General features: G+C 30.9%; 1 protein-coding gene and 1 long non-coding RNA gene across 3 annotated transcripts; one reads left to right on the top strand and one right to left on the bottom strand.

The window, feature by feature from the left end:
• The first annotated feature begins 6,422 nt into the window (after positions 1-6,422).
• On the top strand, positions 6,423-7,034 carry LOC136076189 (uncharacterized). Its single transcript, XM_065789662.1, has one exon. The coding sequence runs from the start codon at positions 6,423-6,425 to the stop codon at positions 7,032-7,034; it is 612 nt and encodes a 203-aa protein (XP_065645734.1).
• An 11,851-nt stretch (positions 7,035-18,885) lies between these two features.
• On the bottom strand, positions 18,886-24,904 carry LOC136076559 (uncharacterized). Of its 2 annotated transcripts, XR_010636371.1 has the most exons (3): positions 24,634-24,904; positions 19,375-19,440; positions 18,886-19,066 (listed from the first exon to the last, which is right to left on the bottom strand). It is a non-coding gene; the product is annotated as an uncharacterized LOC136076559 (long non-coding RNA). The 2 variants fall into 2 exon arrangements; XR_010636370.1 differs by lacking the exon at positions 24,634-24,904 and having other exon boundaries at positions 19,375-20,440.
• Positions 24,905-25,433: the final 529 nt, after the last annotated feature.

Genomic DNA, 25,433 nt, shown 5'->3' with positions numbered 1-25,433 from the left:
ACAACAGTTATGACTCGGACCGGAGTTCCAAATAGATTCGCCAGTCCATTCGTCACTCCGCTGTTTAACAGTGGAAGGTCCGGATTTAGTTTCCTGAAGGAGGATAAGATCAAAGGAGGATTCTTTAAGAAACCCAAAAAAGTTGTTGCGTTTGTCTCGATCGTTCAGACCGTTTATGTTGCACGTTAAAATATTAATAGTCATGGTGGAGAGGATCAGCTTTCCTAACTTGAAAACTCGTGCAGCTTAAACATGAATATAATATTTTTACAACCTGACATAAGAAACACAAACATTTAAACCTTAACCTTAGAGCACGAGTTTTCGATTAAAATGACGTAATACGAACAATAGGACGCACTGGACCATAACATTCCACAAAAAAGCGCGAACTACAACACTTTGAATTACGACAGCTTAAACGCTTAAACAAAAATGTGACATGCATTATTAATGAAAAACTTGTAATAGAATAAAAAAGATCCAAAAATGGAAATTTTTGGTGAGAAGAAAAAATTAGAGTTTAAGAAAAAAGTTTGAAAGTCAGAGTTGAGAACAAAGCAAAAAAAAAAAAATTAGATAACAAAAAAATAAGGAGAGAAAAATTCTCTCACGCTTTCTTTTCCGCACATGGCTAGCTTTCATAGTCCTCGTCAATGAATAATATATCAGCTTCCTCCTGATCTAAATTTTTCTCTGCTTCTTCACGCACGAATTTTTCCACCATATTGGTTTTTTTTTTTTTTTTTCTTTATTACAAAATAATAAATATTTACAATTTTATAATAACATTAACTAAGGTTTTATATTTTTACAATATATGGTTTTACAAGTGTTCGTAAATATATACATTTTCTGTTTTTTGTATATTTTATTATATAATTTTTGTATTTTTGATTTTTGAGTTTTTTGTGTTTTTTGATTTTATATTTTTTTGTGTTTTTTGGTTTTATATTTTTTGTATTTTTTGCTTTTTTATTTTTTTGCCGTTGTGCGGAAAGAAATCGAGAGTTTAGATTAGGTTAAAAAAAAATAAATAAATAAGGGAGAAATTCTAAAGTAGGTTGAAGCAAGATTCATAAGGTAAAAAAGATTTAGATCAAAAGAAATTAAAAGAATTACAGGACTTTTACACCAACATTACGTGACGAACACTATAGATAAACATTTATGTGTTAAAATTATATTTCATAAAATAAGGGCTGGCAGTGATTTGCTAATCATATATAGTAATAATTTTGTTGTATACACCAAGAAAAACTGCAAGAGGGAAGGAAATCTTTACTAAACATACAAGGAGCCCTAGTTTTATTTTAGCTCATATGTTTAGTTTCAGATTTCCGTTCTCTACTTGACAGAAAACATTTTTAATACAAAAATACTCACAGAAAACGTCCGCGGTGTTTCTACGGACATGATAGTTATATTTTAAGGTAATAATATTCCTGATATTCCTGATTATTACCCTGATCACTGCCGTTGGGTCAATTTTTTTTGTTACTGAACATGTGCAACTCATGGTGGTTTGAGTGAGTGTCAACAGCAGCTGCGAAGTGGGGTTTTTCTCCGATAAATTCGCCGTTTCAATCGAGAAAATCGAATTTATCGGAGAGAAGTTGATTCGGGATGTCAAGGAGTTATATACGTGTTTAAAATACTCCCAAATTTCAACAGAAGAAGGACTGTAGGCAAAGATATGGATGTTGTCCTCGATTTTACCACAAGTTTTGCATTTGTTATTTTTGACGATCTGTTGCCTTGTGTTATTGGCTAGCAAGGCCGCAGAAGGTAAACTGTTGTGTAAAAAACGAAAGAGGATGTTTTGAGTCGGTCCGCATGCGTGGGAGGTGAAAATATTTTTCCAAATTTGGGTCCACGGTATTGTTGTTTTTGTTGAACCGTTCCAGAAAAGTTCTGCTGGGACGACTGTCTTTTTGGTTTTTGCCACTTCTAAGTAAAAATATTTTGTTGTTTTTAGGGGGACGTTAAAAAGGGACCCGTTTTTGCCTAATATTTCCATTGTTGTTTTGTAGTACTGAGACGTTTTGTTGTCACAGTGTTTGGGAAAATTGTTCTGCTTTAAAAAGTTCCAGCTTTGGTTTTGGTTCGTAAATTTTATGAGTGATAAAATCGCTGATAAAATTCTGAGACCCCCGCTTTTGACGGGTAAGAAAAGTGTCTCTCTCTCTCTAATTGGTCTTTTGCCACAGATTTTCGAAAATGGCTCTGTGCAGACGTTCTATTACCCATTCGGGAACGGGCAGCACGTTTCCCAGAAACCACACTTTTGACATTGCTAACGTATTTATCAACATAGTTTTTTCCCTAAGTGACAAAGTACGTAGTCCCAGAAACTTGAGTTTTTTCTCTATTTTGTTTAGAGTTACTAACCAGTTGAAATTGGTAGTATCGCTCATTCTGGTGTAAAAGGTAACACCTAAAAGTTTGAAACCGGTGTTGTTGTTCCACTCTATGCCGTCCGATTCAGGGTACATTTTGGAATCAAAACCCCCAAGGGCGAGACCCTTGGTTTTTGAGGCATTGATCACTGAACCACTTACTTTTTCAAACAGTTTTACTTTTTCGAAGAAAAAACGGACTGATTTTACGTCCCTTGCAAAATAAGTTCGAATCGTCTGCGTTCTGCTGAATTTTAAGGGGTTTAGATGTACCTGGTAGCGGGAAACCCCTTACTCTGTTATTTGCTCTGATCACTAAAGCAAGAGCTTCGGCGACGAAAACATACAGCTAGAGAGAGAGGGGATCACCCTGTCTAACTCCCCTTTCCGTAGGAAAAGAGGCTGACAGTAAACCGCAATTCAGAACAGATGGCAAAACTTATGAATATAAGGTGTTAACAAAAGAAACAAAATTTTCTCCGAGATTGAATTTTTGGAGAATCTGAAGCAGAAACGCACGATCTACTTTATCAAACGCCTTTTCTTGATCTATTGACGAATTGAAACTAGGTAGATTTTTAAAATGCGCGTAATCAATAAGATCACGGACTAAATGTAAATTTAAGAATATTGTTCTACCTGGCATTCCGCAAGTTTGATTTGGTTCTATAATTTTGCCCATTACTCTTGCAAGTCTTAGGGCCGGCGCTTTTGTGATTATTTTGTAATCAGCGCCGATTAAGGATATGGGCCTCCAGTTTTTGCATTCAGTAAGGTCTCCTTGTTTGGGGATCAGTGAAATAATAGATTTTTTCATAGAGTGGCTGGTATTTTTTTCTACGAAAAGTATTTCGTAGGCAAGTTCTTCAAAATCTTTTTCTAAAATGTGCCAAAAGGTTTAATAAAATCAGCTGGAAGTCCGTCATAGCCCGGAGATTTTCAGTTTTCAAATCTAAAAAGGGCTTCTTTTAGTTCTGTGACGGTTAGGCGGGTGTTTAAAAATTGATTTTTATCGTCACTTAAACGTTTAGTGATGTGTGACAAGACATAATTTTGGTTGTCTTTGAATAAACTAGTTTTGGTGTAAATGTTTTTATAATATGAAACTGGGAAGTTTAGTATTTCACCAGGTTTACTCGTCAATGTGCCGTCATTCTTGCGAATTTCGGTAATTGACTTGTTCCGCTGTTGAACTTTTTCCAAATTATACAAAAATTTTGAAGATTTTTCTCCTTCTTCGATTAGTTTTTGTTTCGTGCGAATAAACGCTCCGGGAAACTGGAGCAAGAAAAGAGCATCGCGTTTTTCTTTGATGCTATCGAAATTCGGCTTAGCGTTTTGTCGCTCCCGTTGGATTTCGTTTTCAATCCTTTTGATGTTTTTTTTGTTTTTCGCACTTTCCTGTATTGATATATGTTGTAATTCAGCCCTAGCAAAAAGTTTGCAGTCATCCCACCATTTTAGAATTGATTTTTAGGACCGTTTTTTAGTTTGCCAATTTTGAATTAAAAGCTCAATTTTTTTGCCTATGCACCTCTATTTCCAAAAGGGAGCAGTTTAATTGCCAGTATCCTGGTCCTCTCCTGGTTTTACTAAAATTCACAGTTGTTGACACGAACTCGTGGTCGGAAAAAGGTTTCGTGAGAATTTTGTTGTTATTTAATTGCTGTATTTTGTTGTATGTTGTTGTTACCGTATTGGTACCATATTGGATTATTGGTACCATTAATATCCGCAATCGTGAAGAAGTTAATCACATGTTAATGTTTAGGATTAAAATAATCAATTAATTCCTGTTATAATCATGATCTAGGTTAATATTTAATATACACTTTTACTTGAGGGTTTATGAAAATTTAATAAACAAAAAGTGATCAACCACAGCTAAAAAAAAACATAAAGCAACAAAGATTATCTTTATATTATATATATGTTGATAATTCTTTTTACCAATGATATGTTATGGTAATTTCTATGGTAACACCTTCAGAATTGTACAAAACATTCTTTTGCAGTTTTCAAAATGATTACTGCAGCATAAAATCCGATAAAAGCCTATATTAAACAAAAATTGTCAAGGAATCGTCCATAGATTACACAACGCTAAATTTCAGTAAAAACAAAACAAAAGAGAATAAATGTTTTCCCTAGCAGAGCCTTAACATAAACGAAAGATTGAAATTGCGCGTTAAATTTTATGAAAACTGCCACGTAAAAGAGCTTTAGGACTCCTACTTCCGTTCTTTGAAAAAGTTTAGCGTTACGTAATTTATGGACGATTCCGAAGACATATTATGTATAGACCAATTTCAAGTGACGTATAAAACAAAATGTAAACAATAACATACTGGCAGGCAAAACAAAATTAAAGTAGCGATTTAACTATAGTCAACATTTACTTCTATTTGATAAACATAACTATTTAAAATATTAAAATCAATTATCAATAAGTAAAAAATGAATATTTCAAACCCAATTGAAGTAAATCCAGAAAATTTTAATGAAAGTGTTTGGAAGAAAGACATTAACAAAGTTGCCTGACATTACTTGGAGAGACGTTTTAGTTTTTTTCATAGACACTCTTAGTGAGTTTACAAAAGAAAATACCAAAGCATATAAATCATTGGAGGCATATAAAACATATTTTTTGTGTGGCCATGTGCAGGATTGTTGGTATGCTCCCAGCATCAACGAAGATTATTGTTTTATAAAAACTAAGGTTATGTTTTATTTTTTACTTTGTTTGAGACAACAAGTACAAGGTCCATAGGTGAAATAAATATAATCAGGTATTAATTCTGTCTGCATACACATGTCTGCAATAAATTTACTGCATACACAGCTGCATTTTTATATGCATATACATATATGTATACGTGGGTATATATATTATATGTTGGTTTTAAACTAATTTGTTTGCTCTCAATTTTAGTATATTAGTAGCAAAGCGATTCTGGTTCACTATCACTGTCAAATAACTTAGTTACGCTATATAGAGTAGGAGAAATTAAATAAACATTTCATTACATCCAACTTTTTTATAATTCAAAAAATAAATCTTCAATTTTGAGAACTACATTTTAGAGTATAGCAAAGTTGACAAAAATTTGATTATATAGAAATAACTTTTCATATTTTACTGCAAATAGGTGTTATCTTTAGTTAGGTTCTTCCAAGCCAGCGAGTCAGCATAAAAACTTCCATGTATGTTGTATGGGTTTGTCTTCACAAAGATGGGTAGGTTAAAAAAAGCAGCTGCACTTGTCCAGCGGCAGGTTCAGCTTGCTCACATATTGCAGCTCTACTTTTTAAACTTGAGGCTGCTGTGCACCACCGTTTAAATAGAAAAGATGCGTCAACAAGTCAGCTTTGTTCATGGAATGCCTCAAAGCGCAGTGTTAATGCAGCACCATTAAGTGCTATGAATTTTAGCAAAATAAAAAGAGGACTGGTACCCTCAATTAATGAGTATTAAAAGAAAACAAAAAGTATAAGAGCATCAACTATGTTTAAATTAAATTCATATATCATTTTAATTAAATGGGAATTATTCATATATTGACCCATCATTTTGCATATCAGTCAGCGACTTTAACACCTTACGTCAATCCAATCCTAAATCGATTATATTTACCAGCTTAAATAGTAATAGCCATTATAAATCAAGTGATACTGAGTCAGGTTCTGAAGATGAAATTAATTGTTTACCAGAACCTATAACTAGCTTGTTTGATCCTACTTGCAAAGATCTATCTCCGTTTACAGCTTTTAAAACACTCTAAACAACTTTATGAAGACTTTAGTCAAACTTATTTTGAAAAACAATACGATCAACTTGCCAAAGTAACATATCAACAAAATCTATCATCAGCTTGGCAGGTTCATCGGGCAGGAAGAATTACAGCTTCAATTTGTTTTAATGTATTTCACACAAATAAATTTGTTCTCAGTGAATTTCTTATCCAAGAAATCATGCAATATAAAAAAGATTTTTATAGCAAATTTACACAATACGGTAAGAAAATGGAAAATTGTGCCAAAAATACATTTTATCAGGTTCAGTTAAAGAAGCACAGCAATTTTTCGTTTATTAACTTTGGTTTTTATGTTATGGCTGATCTGCCTTTTTTGGGAGCTTCTCCTGATGGAATATTTACCTGTTCTTGTCATGGAAAGGGTGTTTTAGAGATTAAATGCCCATATAATTATAAAAATGGTTTTATTAACTCGCAAAGTGATGAAAAATCTCTAAAATCAAATCACCCTTACTTTTTCCAGATGCAACTACACATGTTCGTTGGCAAAGTTACCTTCGGTAAGTTTTTTATGTGGTCCCCAGTTGAGCAAAACAATTATTTACAGTGTACTGTCCAGCGTGGTAATGATTTTCTTAAAGTAGTTGTTGATGTTTTGGCTAAATATTTCTTCAATGTTATTTTACCAGAAATTGTCAGCAGAAAAAGAGATGAAGACTTTCAACATAGAAAACAGTGTTGTTTTTGCATGAAACCTGAATTTGGTCTCATGATTTCATGCAATAATGCAAGTTGTTCCAAAAAATGGTTTCATTACTCATGTGTATATGTTACAAGGAAACCAAGAGGTTCCTGGTTCTGTCCTCAATGCAGGAGTTAATTACTATATTTCTTTATTAAAAGTACCATTTAGTGATAACTAATATTTATGTTATCGTTATTAATTTCATATTATATTTTTATTAGATATAGTAATATAACACAATAGAAGAATGTCATATTTAAATACAATAAGCTATTTATTACAAACAGTATGCACCTTTTGATTCTTAGTTACCCACTGCAAAATGCCTAAGGCTTGTAACATATTTGCAAGGTAAACAGCTCTACAACATTATTTGCTGTATGAATCATGAGTTGGGTCCTTGTGATGTTAACACAACCCAAAGATTCCTTAGGCTTTTTTATAGATAAAATAAAACTACCCTTAGTTATATATAAATATAGTTTATGTAAATATTCTTAAGAAAAATGTAAGGAGATTTATCAATAAATTGATAAAGACAGAAAGGTGTGGTTCATAAGGTTGTTTTTTTATCTAACTTAGATTTCATAAAATTCTGCAAAACATTGTATCAGACATTTTTTTAAATAACTTACAAACGTATCTAGAGCTGTAATTTTAGGTGAAAAAATAATAAAAAGCAAGTTTCCCAAATGTTTATTGCAGAATGTTTATATTTTTTGCCTGCCAGTTTAGTGCGCATGTCCACGGGATTGAATATTTTGTAAACATTTGAAATTGGTCTATATATTTCAATAACAATTTTTGTAACGCATGCGTACAACTGCGTGAAATGCATGAAACGCGTGAAAATGATTACACTATGCTTGACTTTTAATGTTTTATTTAAATAAAGTTGAACTCAACCTTAAAAACTATGATAATATGTTTAAAAAAAAAAGTGTATTGTTACAAACCCATGTATCAAAATTAAATAATGATGGTACCTCTCTCTCCGAATGGTGTATGCATGTGTGTAATATTTATTTTTTTTTTGCTACTGTGGAAAATTTAAGCATGAAACAATTACTATTTGCTTCTTTATGTATTAAAACTTTTATAAAACAATACGATATGTTATCTTCTAGTTTGCATATTTACGTTTATATTTACATTTACGTGCATATACGTGCATATTTACATTTATTTATCTTCTAGTTTGTATATTTGCATATTCCACAGTAGCAAAAAAAAAATAAATATTACACACATGCATACACCATTCGGAGAGAGAGGTACCATCATTATTTAATTTTGATACATGGGTTTGTAACAATACACTTTTTTTTTTAAACATATTATCATAGTTTTTAAGGTTGAGTTCAACTTTATTTAAATAAAACATTAAAAGTCAAGCATAGTGTAATCATTTTCACGCGTTTCATGCATTTCACGCAGTTGTACGCATGCGTTACAAAAATTGTTATTGAAATATATAGACCAATTTCAAATGTTTACAAAATATTCAATCCCGTGGACATGAGACATGAAACTGGAGGAAACAATATAAACATTCTGCAATAAACATTTGGGAAACTTGCTTTTTATTATTTTTTCACCTAAAATTACAGCTCTAGATACGTTTGTAAGTTATTTAAAAAAATGTCTGATACAATGTTTTGCAGAATTTTATGAAATCTAAGTTAGATAAAAAAACAACCTTATGAACCACACCTTTCTGTCTTTATCAATTTATTGATAAATCTCCTTACATTTTTCTTAAGAATATTTACATAAACTATATTTATATATAACTAAGGGTAGTTTTATTTTATCTATAAAAAAGCCTAAGGAATCTTTGGGTTGTGTTAACATCACAGAGCCCAACTCATGATTCATACAGCAAATAATGTTGTAGAGCTGTTTACCTTGCAAATATGTTACAAGCCTTAGGCATTTTGCAGTGGGTAACTAAGAATCAAAAGGTGCATACTGTTTGTAATAAATAGCTTATTGTATTTAAATATGACATTCTTCTATTGTGTTATATTACTATATCTAATAAAAATATAATATGAATGCATAACGATAACATAAATATTAGTTATCACTAAATGGTACTTTTAATAAAGAAATATAGTAATTAACTCCTGCATTGAGGACAGAACCAGGAACCTCTTGGTTTCCTTGTAACATATACACATGAGTAATGAAACCATTTTTTGGAACAACTTGCATTATTGCATGAAATCATGAGACCAAATTCAGGTTTCATGCAAAAACAACACTGTTTTCTATGTTGAAAGTCTTCATCTCTTTTTCTGCTGACAATTTCTGGTAAAATAACATTGAAGAAATATTTAGCCAAAACATCAACAACTACTTTAAGAAAATCATTACCACGCTGGACAGTACACTGTAAATAATTGTTTTGCTCAACTGGGGACCACATAAAAAACTTACCGAAGGTAACTTTGCCAACGAACATGTGTAGTTGCATCTGGAAAAAGTAAGGGTGATTTGATTTTAGAGATTTTTCATCACTTTGCGAGTTAATAAAACCATTTTTATAATTATATGGGCATTTAATCTCTAAAACACCCTTTCCATGACAAGAACAGGTAAATATTCCATCAGGAGAAGCTCCCAAAAAAGGCAGATCAGCCATAACATAAAAACCAAAGTTAATAAACGAAAAATTGCTGTGCTTCTTTAACTGAACCTGATAAAATGTATTTTTGGCACAATTTTCCATTTTCTTACCGTATTGTGTAAATTTGCTATAAAAATCTTTTTTATATTGCATGATTTCTTGGATAAGAAATTCACTGAGAACAAATTTATTTGTGTGAAATACATTAAAACAAATTGAAGCTGTAATTCTTCCTGCCCGATGAACCTGCCAAGCTGATGATAGATTTTGTTGATATGTTACTTTGGCAAGTTGATCGTATTGTTTTTCAAAATAAGTTTGACTAAAGTCTTCATAAAGTTGTTTAGAGTGTTTTAAAAGCTGTAAACGGAGATAGATCTTTGCAAGTAGGATCAAACAAGCTAGTTATAGGTTCTGGTAAACAATTAATTTCATCTTCAGAACCTGACTCAGTATCACTTGATTTATAATGGCTATTACTATTTAAGCTGGTAAATATAATCGATTTAGGATTGGATTGACGTAAGGTGTTAAAGTCGCTGACTGATATGCAAAATGATGGGTCAATATATGAATAATTCCCATTTAATTAAAATGATATATGAATTTAATTTAAACATAGTTGATGCTCTTATACTTTTTGTTTTCTTTTTTAATACTCATTAATTGAGGGTACCAGTCCTCTTTTTTTATTTTTGCTAAAATTCATAGCACTTAATGGTGCTGCATTAACACTGCGCTTTGAGGCATTCCATGAACAAAGCTGACTTGTTGACGCATCTTTTCTATTTAAACGGTGGTGCACAGCAGCCTCAAGTTTAAAAAGTAGAGCTGCAATATGTGAGCAAGCTGAACCTAGTCCCACTGGACAAGTGCAGCTGCTTTTTTTAACCTACCCATCTTTGTGAAGACAAACCCATACAACATACATGGAAGTTTTTATGCTGACTCGCTGGCTTGGAAGAACCTAACTAAAGATAACACCTATTTGCAGTAAAATATGAAAAGTTATTTCTATATAATCAAATTTTTGTCAACTTTGCTATACTCTAAAATGTAGTTCTCAAAATTGAAGATTTATTTTTTGAATTATAAAAAAGTTGGATGTAATGAAATGTTTATTTAATTTCTCCTACTCTATATAGCGTAACTAAGTTATTTGACAGTGATAGTGAACCAGAATCGCTTTGCTACTAATATACTAAAATTGAGAGCAAACAAATTAGTTTAAAACCAACATATAATATATATACCCACGTATACATATATGTATATGCATATAAAAATGCAGCTGTGTATGCAGTAAATTTATTGCAGACATGTGTATGCAGACAGAATTAATACCTGATTATATTTATTTCACCTATGGACCTTGTACTTGTTGTCTCAAACAAAGTAAAAAATAAAACATAACCTTAGTTTTTATAAAACAATAATCTTCGTTGATGCTGGGAGCATACCAACAATCCTGCACATGGCCACACAAAAAATATGTTTTATATGCCTCCAATGATTTATATGCTTTGGTATTTTCTTTTGTAAACTCACTAAGAGTGTCTATGAAAAAAACTAAAACGTCTCTCCAAGTAATGTCAGGCAACTTTGTAATGTCTTTCTTCCAAACACTTTCATTAAAATTTTCTGGATTTACTTCAATTGGGTTTGAAATATTCATTTTTTACTTATTGATAATTGATTTTAATATTTTAAATAGTTATGTTTATCAAATAGAAGTAAATGTTGACTATAGTTAAATCGCTACTTTAATTTTGTTTTGCCTGCCAGTATCGGCGAGCTTATTGTTTACATTTTGCTTATACGTCACTTGAAATTGGTCTATACATAATATGTCTTCGGAATCGTCCATAAATTACGTAACGCTAAACTTTTTCAAAGAACGGAAGTAGGAGTCCTAAAGCTCTTTTACGTGGCAGTTTTCATAAAATTTAACGCGCAATTTCAATCTTTCGTTTATGTTAAGGCTCTGCTAGGGAAAACATTTATTCTCTTTTGTTTTGTTTTTACTGAAATTTAGCGTTGTGTAATCTATGGACGATTCCTTGACAATTTTTGTTTAATATAGGCTTTTATCGGATTTTATGCTGCAGTAATCATTTTGAAAACTGCAAAAGAATGTTTTGTACAATTCTGAAGGTGTTACCATAGAAATTACCATAACATATCATTGGTAAAAAGAATTATCAACATATATATAATATAAAGATAATCTTTGTTGCTTTATGTTTTTTTTTAGCTGTGGTTGATCACTTTTTGTTTATTAAATTTTCATAAACCCTCAAGTAAAAGTGTATATTAAATATTAACCTAGATCATGATTATAACAGGAATTAATTGATTATTTTAATCCTAAACATTAACATGTGATTAACTTCTTCACGATTGCGGATATTAATGGTACCAATAATCCAATATGGTACCAATACGGTAACAACAACATACAACAAAATACAGCAATTAAATAACAACAAAATTCTCACGAAACCTTTTTCCGACCACGAGTTCGTGTCAACAACTGTGAATTTTAGTAAAACCAGGAGAGGACCAGGATACTGGCAATTAAACTGCTCCCTTTTGGAAATAGAGGTGCATAGGCAAAAAAATTGAGCTTTTAATTCAAAATTGGCAAACTAAAAAAAAATGAAAACTTGCTAAAAATCAATTCTAAAATGGTGGGATGACTGCAAACTTTTTGCTAGGGCTGAATTACAACATATATCAATACAGGAAAGTGCGAAAAACAAAAAAAACATCAAAAGGATTGAAAACGAAATCCAACGGGAGCGACAAAACGCTAAGCCGAATTTCGATAGCATCAAAGAAAAACGCGATGCTCTTTTCTTGCTCCAGTTTCCCGGAGCGTTTATTCGCACGAAACAAAAACTAATCGAAGAAGGAGAAAAATCTTCAAAATTTTTGTATAATTTGGAAAAAGTTCAACAGCGGAACAAGTCAATTACCGAAATTCGCAAGAATGACGGCACATTGACGAGTAAACCTGGTGAAATACTAAACTTCCCAGTTTCATATTATAAAAACATTTACACCAAAACTAGTTTATTCAAAGACAACCAAAATTATGTCTTGTCACACATCACTAAACGTTTAAGTGACGATAAAAATCAATTTTTAAACACCCGCCTAACCGTCACAGAACTAAAAGAAGCCCTTTTTAGATTTGAAAACTGAAAATCTCCGGGCTATGACGGACTTCCAGCTGATTTTATTAAACCTTTTGGCACATTTTAGAAAAAGATTTTGAAGAACTTGCCTACGAAATACTTTTCGTAGAAAAAAATACCAGCCACTCTATGAAAAAATCTATTATTTCACTGATCCCCAAACAAGGAGACCTTACTGAATGCAAAAACTGGAGGCCCATATCCTTAATCGGCGCTGATTACAAAATAATCACAAAAGCGCCGGCCCTAAGACTTGCAAGAGTAATAAATGGCAAAATTATAGAACCAAATCAAACTTGCGGAATGCCAGGTAGAACAATATTCTTAAATTTACATTTAGTCCGTGATCTTATTGATTACGCGCATTTTAAAAATCTACCTAGTTTCAATTCGTCAATAGATCAAGAAAAGGCGTTTGATAAAGTAGATCGTGCGTTTCTGCTTCAGATTCTCCAAAAATTCAATCTCGGAGAAAATTTTGTTTCTTTTGTTAACACCTTATATTCATAAGTTTTGCCATCTGTTCTGAATTGCGGTTTACTGTCAGCCTCTTTTCCTACGGAAAGGGGAGTTAGACAGGGTGATCCCCTCTCTAGCTGTATGTTTTCGTCGCCGAAGCTCTTGCTTTAGTGATCAGAGCAAATAACAGAGTAAGGGGTTTCCCGCTACCAGGTACATCTAAACCCCTTAAAATTCAGCAGAACGCAGACGATTCGAACTTATTTTGCAAGGGACGTAAAATCAGTCCGTTTTTTCTTCGAAAAAGTAAAACTGTTTGAAAAAGTAAGTGGTTCAGTGATCAATGCCTCAAAACCAAGGGTCTCGCCCTTGGGGGTTTTGATTCCAAAATGTACCCTGAATCGGACGGCATAGAGTGGAACAACAACACCGGTTTCAAACTTTTAGGTGTTACCTTTTACACCAGAATGAGCGATACTACCAATTTCAACTGGTTAGTAACTCTAAACAAAATAGAGAAAAAACTCAAGTTTCTGGGACTACGTACTTTGTCACTTAGGGAAAAAACTATGTTGATAAATACGTTAGCAATGTCAAAAGTGTGGTTTCTGGGAAACGTGCTGCCCGTTCCCGAATGGGTAATAGAACGTCTGCACAGAGCCATTTTCGAAAATCTGTGGCAAAAGACCAATTAGAGAGAGAGACACTTTTCTTACCCGTCAAAAGCGGGGGTCTCAGAATTTTATCAGCGATTTTATCACTCATAAAATTTACGAACCAAAACCAAAGCTGGAACTTTTTAAAGCAGAACAATTTTCCCAAACACTGTGACAACAAAACGTCTCAGTACTACAAAACAACAATGGAAATATTAGGCAAAAACGGGTCCCTTTTTAACGTCCCCCTAAAAACAACAAAATATTTTTACTTAGAAGTGGCAAAAACCAAAAAGACAGTCGTCCCAGCAGAACTTTTCTGGAACGGTTCAACAAAAACAACAATACCGTGGACCCAAATTTGGAAAAATATTTTCACCTCCCACGCATGCGGACCGACTCAAAACATCCTCTTTCGTTTTTTACACAACAGTTTACCTTCTGCGGCCTTGCTAGCCAATAACACAAGGCAACAGATCGTCAAAAATAACAAATGCAAAACTTGTGGTAAAATCGAGGACAACATCCATATCTTTGCCTACAGTCCTTCTTCTGTTGAAATTTGGGAGTATTTTAAACACGTATATAACTCCTTGACATCCCGAATCAACTTCTCTCCGATAAATTCGATTTTCTCGATTGAAACGGCGAATTTATCGGAGAAAAACCCCACTTCGCAGCTGCTGTTGACACTCACTCAAACCACCATGAGTTGCACATGTTCAGTAACAAAAAAAATTGACCCAACGGCAGTGATCAGGGTAATAATCAGGAATATCAGGAATATTATTACCTTAAAATATAACTATCATGTCCGTAGAAACACCGCGGACGTTTTCTGTGAGTATTTTTGTATTAAAAATGTTTTCTGTCAAGTAGAGAACGGAAATCTGAAACTAAACATATGAGCTAAAATAAAACTAGGGCTCCTTGTATGTTTAGTAAAGATTTCCTTCCCTCTTGCAGTTTTTCTTGTTATACAACAAAATTATTACTATATATGATTAGCAAATCACTGCCAGCCCTTATTTTATGAAATATAATTTTAACACATAAATGTTTATCTATAGTGTTCGTCACGTAATGTTGGTGTAAAAGTCCTGTAATTCTTTTAATTTCTTTTGATCTAAATCTTTTTTACCTTATGAATCTTGCTTCAACCTACTTTAGAATTTCTCCCTTATTTATTTATTTTTTTTTAACCTAATCTAAACTCTCGATTTCTTTCCGCACAACGGCAAAAAAATAAAAAAGCAAAAAATACAAAAAATATAAAACCAAAAAACACAAAAAAATATAAAATCAAAAAACACAAAAAACTCAAAAATCAAAAATACAAAAATTATATAATAAAATATACAAAAAACAGAAAATGTATATATTTACGAACACTTGTAAAACCATATATTGTAAAAATATAAAACCTTAGTTAATGTTATTATAAAATTGTAAATATTTATTATTTTGTAATAAAAGAAAAAAAAAAAAAAAAAAAAAAAAACCAATATGGTGGAAAAATTCGTGCGTGAAGAAGCAGAGAAAAATTTAGATCAGGAGGAAGCTGATATATTATTCATTGACGAGGACTATGAAAGCTAGCCATGTGCGGAAAAGAAAGCGTGAGAGAATTTTTCTCTCCTTATTTTTTTGTTATCTAATTTTTTTTTTTTTGCTTTGTTCTCAACTCTGACTTTCAAACTTTTTTCTTAAACTCTAATTTTTTCTTCTCACCAAAAATTTCTATTTTTGGATCTTTTTTATTCTATTACAAGTTTTTCATTAATAATCTGTCCAGAAATAAAAGAAACTCATCCTCTTCAATTCGGTTTCACTAAAAATAGCTCAACCCTACACGCCGAATTTGTTATTAGTGAAACGATTAAACACTATAACAACAACAACTCACCCGTCTATCTCTGTTCCCTCGATGCTGAAAAAGCGTTTGACAGCTGTAACTGGGACATTCTGTTTGAGCGACTCTACAATGATAAAAAACTCCCTCTATATATTGTTAATACCATATCATCATTATACTATGAAAGTAGTGCTTCTGTTTCTTATCTAGGTTGCAAATCATATCCATTCTATCTAACGCAAGGAGTGAGACAGGGATCTATTCTCTCGCCTTATTTGTATAACATTTACACCGAAAATCTACTAGATACCTTACAAAATGAAAGCACCGTAGGTACATCAATCAATGGAAACTATACGGGTGTTGTAGCATATGCTGATGACATTATACTCCTTAGCTCCACCCTTTCTGGCCTACAAAAGCTTCTTAATACCTGTAATATGTACACACACAAAAACTGTATAAAATTGAATGCTGACAAAACCGAGTTCTTGCTCACCGGAAAAAAGCAAATTAAAAACTGCACAATAACTCTCAACAACAAAAAAATAAAACTTCATGAGTAAACTTAATCACCTAGGTTTTACGTGGGATACAAAAAGTTCACCTTTTGCCTCACTTAATAGTTTAAACATTGATCACCGAATATCTAATTTCCGGGCAGTAATCCAAACTTTAATTCAATCAGGAATTCGTTTTGCTGACCCAAACTCCATTGTCCAGCTATATAAAACTTTGGCTGTCCCAACACTGACATATGGTCTTGAGCTTTGTGAACATAAAAAGGTATTAATGCAAAAGCTTGATATAGTTGGAAGAAACGCACTCAAGTCACTCCTCAACGTTTCAAAACATAGCAAAAATTATATTCATCCCTTATTCTTTATCGGGAAGATATATCTATAACTATACAACAAAACAAGCTCAACTTATTTATTCGCCTGATGAACAATAAAATTACATTTGATATTATTAAGTCGCAGCCGGAAAACAAAACAGCCCCACAACCTTTTTTAGATAGTATCAAGGGTTTGTGTAATAAACATGAACTAAATCTGGAGAAAATAATTCAAAGTAAAAAAAAAAAAAAAATTATTGGCTTAAAAAATTTAGTTCCTGAAACGGATCTTCAAACCCTAAAATGTGCAGTTGAATGCTGGAACTCAAAAGAACAAAGAACAATCTTCAAGGATATTCTTGAAAAAAATATTCCTAGATAATAATAAAATAATAATAATAATAATTCAAGGATTTTTATAATTATCATGTATAAAACTCTAATTTACCTTGTATACTTGTATAGTGGGTGTTTAATAAATATATAAATATAAAATATAAATGCATGTCACATTTTTGTTTAAGCGTTTAAGCTGTCGTAATTCAAAGTGTTGTAGTTCGCGCTTTTTTGTGGAATGTTATGGTCCAGTGCGTCCTATTGTTCGTATTACGTCATTTTAATCGAAAACTCGTGCTCTAAGGTTAAGGTTTAAATGTTTGTGTTTCTTATGTCAGGTTGTAAAAATATTATATTCATGTTTAAGCTGCACGAGTTTTCAAGTTAGGAAAGCTGATCCTCTCCACCATGACTATTAATATTTTAACGTGCAACATAAACGGTCTGAACGATCGAGACAAACGCAACAACTTTTTTGGGTTTCTTAAAGAATCCTCCTTCGACTATCTTCAGGAAACTAATCGGACCTTCCACTGTTAAACAGCGGAGTGACGAATGGACTGGCGAATCGATTTGGAACTCCGGTCCGAGTCATAACTGTTGTGGGGTGACGATTCTCTCTAAATCCAACAATTCTTTAAACGAACTAGAAAGAGACAATAACGGGAGAATATTAAACGCCATGATAAAAATTGATGAACACAAAATTAAACTCCATTTTAATAAGTAAAAATAATTGTTTTAAAACACTTTGGTCGAAAGCCTGCCTCTTGACACAAAAGGTACAAACAACTTTTAATATCACACCTACAGCATTACTGAACTCGGGGTCTTCCAAGGTAGGTATAACCCAGTTGATGTTTTTCGTTACAAGTTTTCCAACAAAAGAGAATTCACATGGCGCAATAAGACGGTTAAATGTAGACTCGACAGAATCTACTGCCGTGATAAAATCGCCAAAAAAGCAACATACACCAAAATTCTCGCCAACCCTTTTTCCGATCACGAGTTCGTGTCAACAACTGTGAATTTTAGTAAAACTAGGAGAGGACCAAGATACTGGAAAATAAATTGTTCCCTATTGGAAAGAGAGGTGCATAGGCAAAAAATTGAATTCTTAATTCAAGATTGGCAAACTAAAAAACGGTCCTAAAAGTCAATTCTAAAATGGTGGGATGATTGCAAACTTTTTGTTATGGCTGAATTACAACACATATCAAACAGGAACGTGCGAAAAACAAAAAAAACATCAAAAGGATTGAAAACGAAATCCAACGGGAGCGACAAAACACTCACCCGAATTTTGATAGCATCAAAGAAAAACGCGATGCTCTTTTCTTGCTCCAGTTTCCCGGAGCGTTTATTCGCACGAAACAAAAACTAATCGAAGAAGGAGAAAAACCTTCAAAATTTTTGTATAGTTTGGAAAAAACTAACCCAGTGAAAAAGCGCACATGGGATACGCGTGGATTTTTTCCATATGTAACCCATGTGGGGATTATTATTTTGTCCCATGTGGGTTTCATATTGTAAATCCCACATGGATTCCATATGGTAAATCCCATATGGGATACGCGTGGGTTTTTACCATATGTAACCCATATGGGGATTATTATTTTGTCCCATGTGGGTTTCATATTGTAAATCCCACATGGGTTTTATGTGGTAAATCTTACATGGGATATAGGTGGAAAATACTACATGTTATATCTTAAATGCCACATATTTTAATCCAAATGGTATAAAAGTAGTCAATACTAGACAAATGAAAGTCTTCTATGATAATTTTTAAAATTCTTTTAATTTAAAAATTACTTAAATAGTAATTTAAAATTAATCATCGAAGCTTTCAGAGAGGCTTAACTTAATCTGGTATTTGCTACTTTATCCCATTTGGTATTCAAAATAAATAGCATTTTTGATCTTTTACATGTGATGTTTTCCACCTATAACCTATGTGGGATTTACCTTAAACTATTATAACGAAATTTTATAAAATGAAAAAACGTGTTGCAAAATGAATTTACTTTAAAATAAATGCTATTAATCAATACATCCAAAATGAATATTAAAAAAATTATTTTTTCTTTTGCGATTTACACGCCGTTTTTTGTCGATTGAATTAATTAAATCGCTTCGGCTTGCATAATACCAAGGTTTTTAGTATCTTCTAACTTTCTTCAAACATTTTCTAAAAAAAAAATATAAATACAAATATATATAAATATAAATATGTATATATATATAGAGAGACAGAGAGAGAGAGAGAGAGACAGAGAGAGACAGAGAGAGAGAGAGAGAGAGAGAGAGAGAGAGAGAGAGAGAGAGAGAGAGAGAGAGAGAGAGAGAGAGAGAGAGAGAGAGAGAGAGAGAGAGAGAGGGAGAGAGAGAGTTTTAATAAGGAACCTTATTAGACGAGCAATTTTAATTATTAGCCAGGTTGAAGTCATTAATGACTACAATATTTCACAAATAATTATTTCCTAATTTATTACTTACAATGACTAACGTATTATGGGTAATTGAACACATATGCGTAATGAGCTTGAACCCATGAGGAGAATCCTGAAAAAAAGTGATCAATTTGGATAAGTTGTTAAACAAAAACACAAAAACGTAAATACCCTACTTTTTCAATGATGTAGACGTTGGGTGCAATAGCCACTGGATGCAAAAGTATCTTTACTTTTTCGTCACACACACGGCCTTCTATAATAACAGGCCTTGACATCGCGCAAATTGCCGTAAAAACTGAAGGCCGATTAAACTTTCACTTTTACTTATATTGATATATTTTTATATTAGGTAGGGTGTAATGGCAGTCTATGTTTTCTAATAATAATCTCTAGTAAAGACGGAAATATAAAAAGAAAACCAAAAAGTTGTTAAAAGATAATCATATTTTTCGTATTTCAAATTTCATTAAGAATATTTATGTAATATTAAATAGTATCAATAACAAGCAGAACCATAACAAAGTATATATCTATATATTAAAAAGATAACTGTATTTTTAATTTTTTTTGCTAAAAATAGTAACAATAAAAATCACCAACAATAAAAAACACCAACAAAAGTTGATTCAAGCAAAAAAAAGTTTTATCAATATATCTCAACAGGGTAAATATTTACAAATCCAAACATATTGAGACATATAGGCTAATGAGAAAATAAAAAACATAACAAGTAAATAGCATAATAAATTACAAAACTAATTTTCACATAAATTATGATAGCTTTAGTATTTTGGAAGTGGTAATTAGTGAGTAATTCTTTAGCAGAATATTAGAATATACTCTGCATTTTTTTTTTGTGATTATTCTTTCAATAAATACATCAGTACCTTCAAATGGTTTATTTTCAATCTCTGAATGCGTTCTTAATGCAGCTACTGTTTCTTTGCAAAAAACAGACAAACAAAACTTTACAGATTGTCTCTCTATTGGTTTTGGATAAACTGATTTAGCTGAAAGTTTAGATAGTTTAAAAAGACTATTGCACTCAGTTTTATATATAGTTTCTAAATCACTCCACTTAGCCAAAGCCAGTTCTTTATTGTTCAAAAATTGAATTTCCCCCAGTCTTTTTGTCAACCAATTGTTTCAGTAAATATTTTAGTAGATGCACATAATCATACAATAAATATATACCTGATGTTGTTAACCATGGTTTACTATCAACTGTTTTGAACATTCCAAAAAATCTTTGATTTACACGGTTACCATCAGTAATTATTACCAGTGTCTTACTATTTTCAATATTATTTATTGTATAGACAATTTGTTGACATTGAGCAAACTGAAATTCAGAGGAAAGATTTGCAACAGGTTGAGCTCTACATATAAATTCTGGACCTCCAAAAGACATTTAATCATAAATGATAAAATTGTTTTAGCTAACTTTTCAGGGTAGTTTACTGCTTGACCAAACAAAGCACCTCTTTGGTAAAGTAATGAAGCTTTGAAATAGACCTCATCAATTAGTAGTATGGAAATTCTTTTTAATGGATTTAAATTCATAAAAATACTATTTATGAAACTTAGGTCCTCCATTGAGCTTATTTTTAAAGTCAATCGTGTTAAAGTCCTTATGCTTGGCAACTTGTAGTTAATACACAAACAATCATATAAACTTCGTTGTAGTTGTAATTGATATTGTAGTTGTAGTTGTATAAATTGATATTTTTGTTGTAGTTGAGATAGTTCGACTTGCAAGGAGATACACAGCATTTCAAAGGCATTTTTAAGGCATTTAAAAAAACTAATCGTTAGTTTGACAATATTATTACCTTACAATGTTAACGCCTTGAAACTTACAACGTTATCGTCTTGAAGTTGTGCTATCTAATTTATAAACCAATCAAATTTTAAAGATTTATTAAAAAAGCGCGAACACAAACTTTCGTCTAATGTTAAAAGATGAAAATGTAAACACAGTATTAGGAATTGGCCTTCAGTTTAACAAATTGTTGCGCGATGTCAAGGCCTGTTATTATAGAAGGCCGCGGTCACACATAATATAATATTCTGAAACTAATAAACAAACATCTAAATTTCTATAAGTAAATTTATTCTTTGATCATTGCCTTTATATCCTATCTTATTTTCATATCATAATCTATTATGGTATTATTTATACAACATATCACAACAATATTATTAAATTTGTGATGTTCAAATATCATATGAACATTCTCTAACATGTTCATATGATATTTGAATATAGTTCTTGAGTATATTATCTGCAAACAATTGACTGATGCAAGTTCAAATGTTGTCAAAAACCAAGCATGCATGCATGGGACACTGCAGTGTCCTACAAAGAAATGCTGGTTTGAAAGTCAAATTTTCTTTATTAAAAAAAAAAAAATTAAAATAGGGGGGAGATAGAGAGGTTTCCGTAATTTTTTATAGGTTCCAAAACTTTTAACTTTATATATAATAAGGTTCATAAAACTTAAGGGACTTACGAAGTAAATTGAGGAACAAAAACAGGATATACACAGAAACTTTTCAATTTTTAATCTGGAGTACCACAGTGTAATTGGGAATAAAGTCGCTGGGTCCAGTATTCAAAGTAATATGATCTAAAGTAATATATAAATTAAATAAAATGCTTTAAAATGCATGCAGTTATACATATAACTCCTGATATAGTTAACTATATGAATAACTAGTTATACATAAAATTTATTATATAAACTTATTTTTTAAGGTTATGCTTGAACAAATTAGTACCAATTAATTCAAATTCAAGATTTAGTTAAAGTTCAAGTTCTTATTTGTTCATTGTTTTTTCACTATTTTGTAATATTTATTTGTTCAAATTTGTTAACTATATTATTTTATCACAGTAAGAATATTTATCATTGTTGAATGTGATTTTATTAGTAACTTAATTTTACTTTCAACATATTTTGACAACACCCTTTACATTTTAAATGATGACAGCTTTACTTTTCTATTGATGTTAAATTTATTAGGTTTCAATAACTAACATTGAATTTTACTGAATTATTGTAAGCTTTGTAAGAATTTGTTGTATATCAAATAGTGTTGTAAATAAAGTAAAAATTATATATATATAAATATATATATATATATATATATATATATATATATATATATATATATATATATATATATATATATATATATATATATATATATAGTATTTAGGCTATGGGATCATTCATAAATGATGCCAGTAGATAGAGGGGCAGTGTGAGTTTAACAATAATTAACAATGGGGAGGGAATGTTGAGACCAAAATAATGCCAATTAAAAAATTGAATTAAAAAAAAAAAAAATTATTTTATTTAAAAAAAAGTAAAACAATTTATGCTATGAGCAGGTTTTAGAGGTATTTACACCAACAATGTGGTCTAAAAACTTCTTGCTTTTGTTGCTTAAAACTGTAGAGGATCATAGGAAAAACAATTTAAATTCAGAAATTAGCTTGCTTATCTGAAAGAATAATTTGTTTTTTTTTTTTTACTTTTAGTACTGTTGAGAATAAATGTATAATTGAACCAGAAAAAAATTGATTGTATATGCATTTTTTATATTATATTAACAATTCAGATATACCATCATAATATGATAACAAAAACTGACATCATTTTCAATGGGAGATGGCAAAAAATTGACTGAGTTTGATAAAGGGTGAGGGTGTTCAATAAACCAGGTCATCATCTGACATCATTATGCATAGATGATCCTATGATTTAGGTAAAATAAGTAACCAATTTGCCATATTTCTCTTTAGAAAGTGTTAGAAAAAAGCATTGTTATTCTGAAAATCTACCTATTGAGCAAGCTTTGACCACCTATTTTATAAATTTGAGAGACAGAAGTGGAAGTGCGAATCGCAAAAGAACTAATAACAATGCTCTAAATTGATTTAACTTTGTAGACTAACATTAATATAGTATTTAAGAATAAATGAAGTTCACATAATTTTTATAATTTGTATTTATTTCCATTAATTATCAGTTGTCAGTCTCTATTTTATAAAACGAATTAAAAACTATTTATTTATAGCATAATATTAATACATAAATACTAGTTTCCTAATGCTATTATCATCACAATGTTAATGGTATTTGTTTTAAAGTGAAACTTTGTATCAACTTTATTTTTTTAATGTTGTGTATATATATATATATATATATATATATATATATATATATATATATATATATATATATATATATATATATATATATATATATATATATATATTATTTTTACTTTATTTAAAACACCATTTGATATACAACAAACCCCCACAAAGTTTACACTAATTCAGTTATGATACGATCTGAGTTATTGAAACGTAATAAATTTAACATCAATAGAAAAGTAAAGCTGTCATCATTTAAAATGTAAAGGGTGTTGTCAAAATATGTTGAAAATAAAATTAACAAATAAAATCACATTCAACAATGATAAACATTCTTACTGTAGTAAGAAATAGTACTAATTAACAAATTTGAACAAATAAATATAAAATTAACAAAAACAATGAATAAATAAGAACTTTAACTTGAACTTTAACTAATTCTTAAATTTGAATTAATTGGTACTAATTTGTTCAAGCATAACCTTAAAATATAAGTTTCTATAACAAATTATATGTATAAAACTAGTTATACATATAGTTAACTATCAGGAGTTATATGTATAACTATATCAGGAGTTATATGTATAACTATATCAGGAGTTATATGTATAACTATGTGCATTTTAAAGTATACTATTTTATTTAAACATTACTTTAGATTATATTACTTTGAAAACTGGACCCAGAGGCTTTATTTCCAATAACACTGTGGTACTCCAGATTAAAAATTGAAAAGTTTCTGTTAATATCCTGTTTTTGTTCCTCAATGTAGTTTGTAAGTCCCTTAAGTCATAAGGACCTTATTATATCTAAAGTTAAAAGTTTTGGAGCATAAAAAAAGTTACAGAAACTTATCTCCCCCACCACCACCACCCTATTTTTTTCTTTTTTAACAAAGAAAATTGGGGATTCTTTGACTTTCAAACCTGCACTTCTTTGTGGGACACTGTAGTGTCCCATGCATGCATGCTTGGTTTTTGACAACATTTGAACTTTCATCAGTTAATTGTTTGCAGATAATATACTCAAGATCTATATTCAAATAACTATTATATTATCCTAATAATACGTCTATTTGCACAAATCTTAATCTTATTTCTATAAAGAAAGATAAACATTATTCGTGGTACTTACATACTTGCTTGCCATTCTCTATATTAATATAAAATATTTTCACACAATGTAAACGTAACGCAATGCAATGTCGATTTAAAAATTTTTATTTAGTTTTTTTTTAAAAGTTTTTTTTTTAGTTTCCAGCTTTCAAATTAATTCCCATGCAAATCCCACATGAAACCCACGTGGGATTTCCCATTTGTGTAAATACCATATGGTTCCCACATGTATCCCATGTGGGATTACCCACATGGGTTTAAGGTGACAAATTTCCATACGGATACCACATGGGAAAATCCGTCCCACGTAAATCCCATCAATCCCACACGGAACCCACGCGGAACCCATGTGGGACGCGGTTTTATTTTTCACTGGGAAACAGCAGAACAATTCCGAAATTCGCAAGAATAACGGCACATTGATTTGTGTAAAATTCCTGTATTTCCTCCTAATTTGTTTTGATATAAATCTTTTTTTCCTTATGAATCTTTCTAAAACCTATTTTAGAATTTCTCCTTTTTTTAACCTAATCAAAACTCTCGATTACTTTTCGCACAACGGCAAAGAAATAAAAAAACAAAAAATACAAAAAAAATTAAACCAAAAAACACCAAAAAAAAAAATTAAACCAAAAAACACAAAAAAATATAAAATAAAAAAACAGAAAAAAATATAAAACAAAAAAATGCAACAAATATATAATAAAATGAATAAAAAATTGAAAATGTATATATTTACAAACATTTGTAAAAACTTTATATTGTAAATCTATAAAACTGAGTTAATGTAGTTTTTAAAGGAAAAACTGTAAATATTTA

The sequence above is a fragment of the Hydra vulgaris genome, chromosome 02 (assembly GCF_038396675.1).
Source record: "Hydra vulgaris chromosome 02, alternate assembly HydraT2T_AEP".
Lineage (NCBI taxonomy): Eukaryota > Metazoa > Cnidaria > Hydrozoa > Anthoathecata > Hydridae > Hydra > Hydra vulgaris.
Note: the sequence above shows the minus strand (reverse complement) of the source record. Positions and strands in the feature narration are given on the sequence as shown.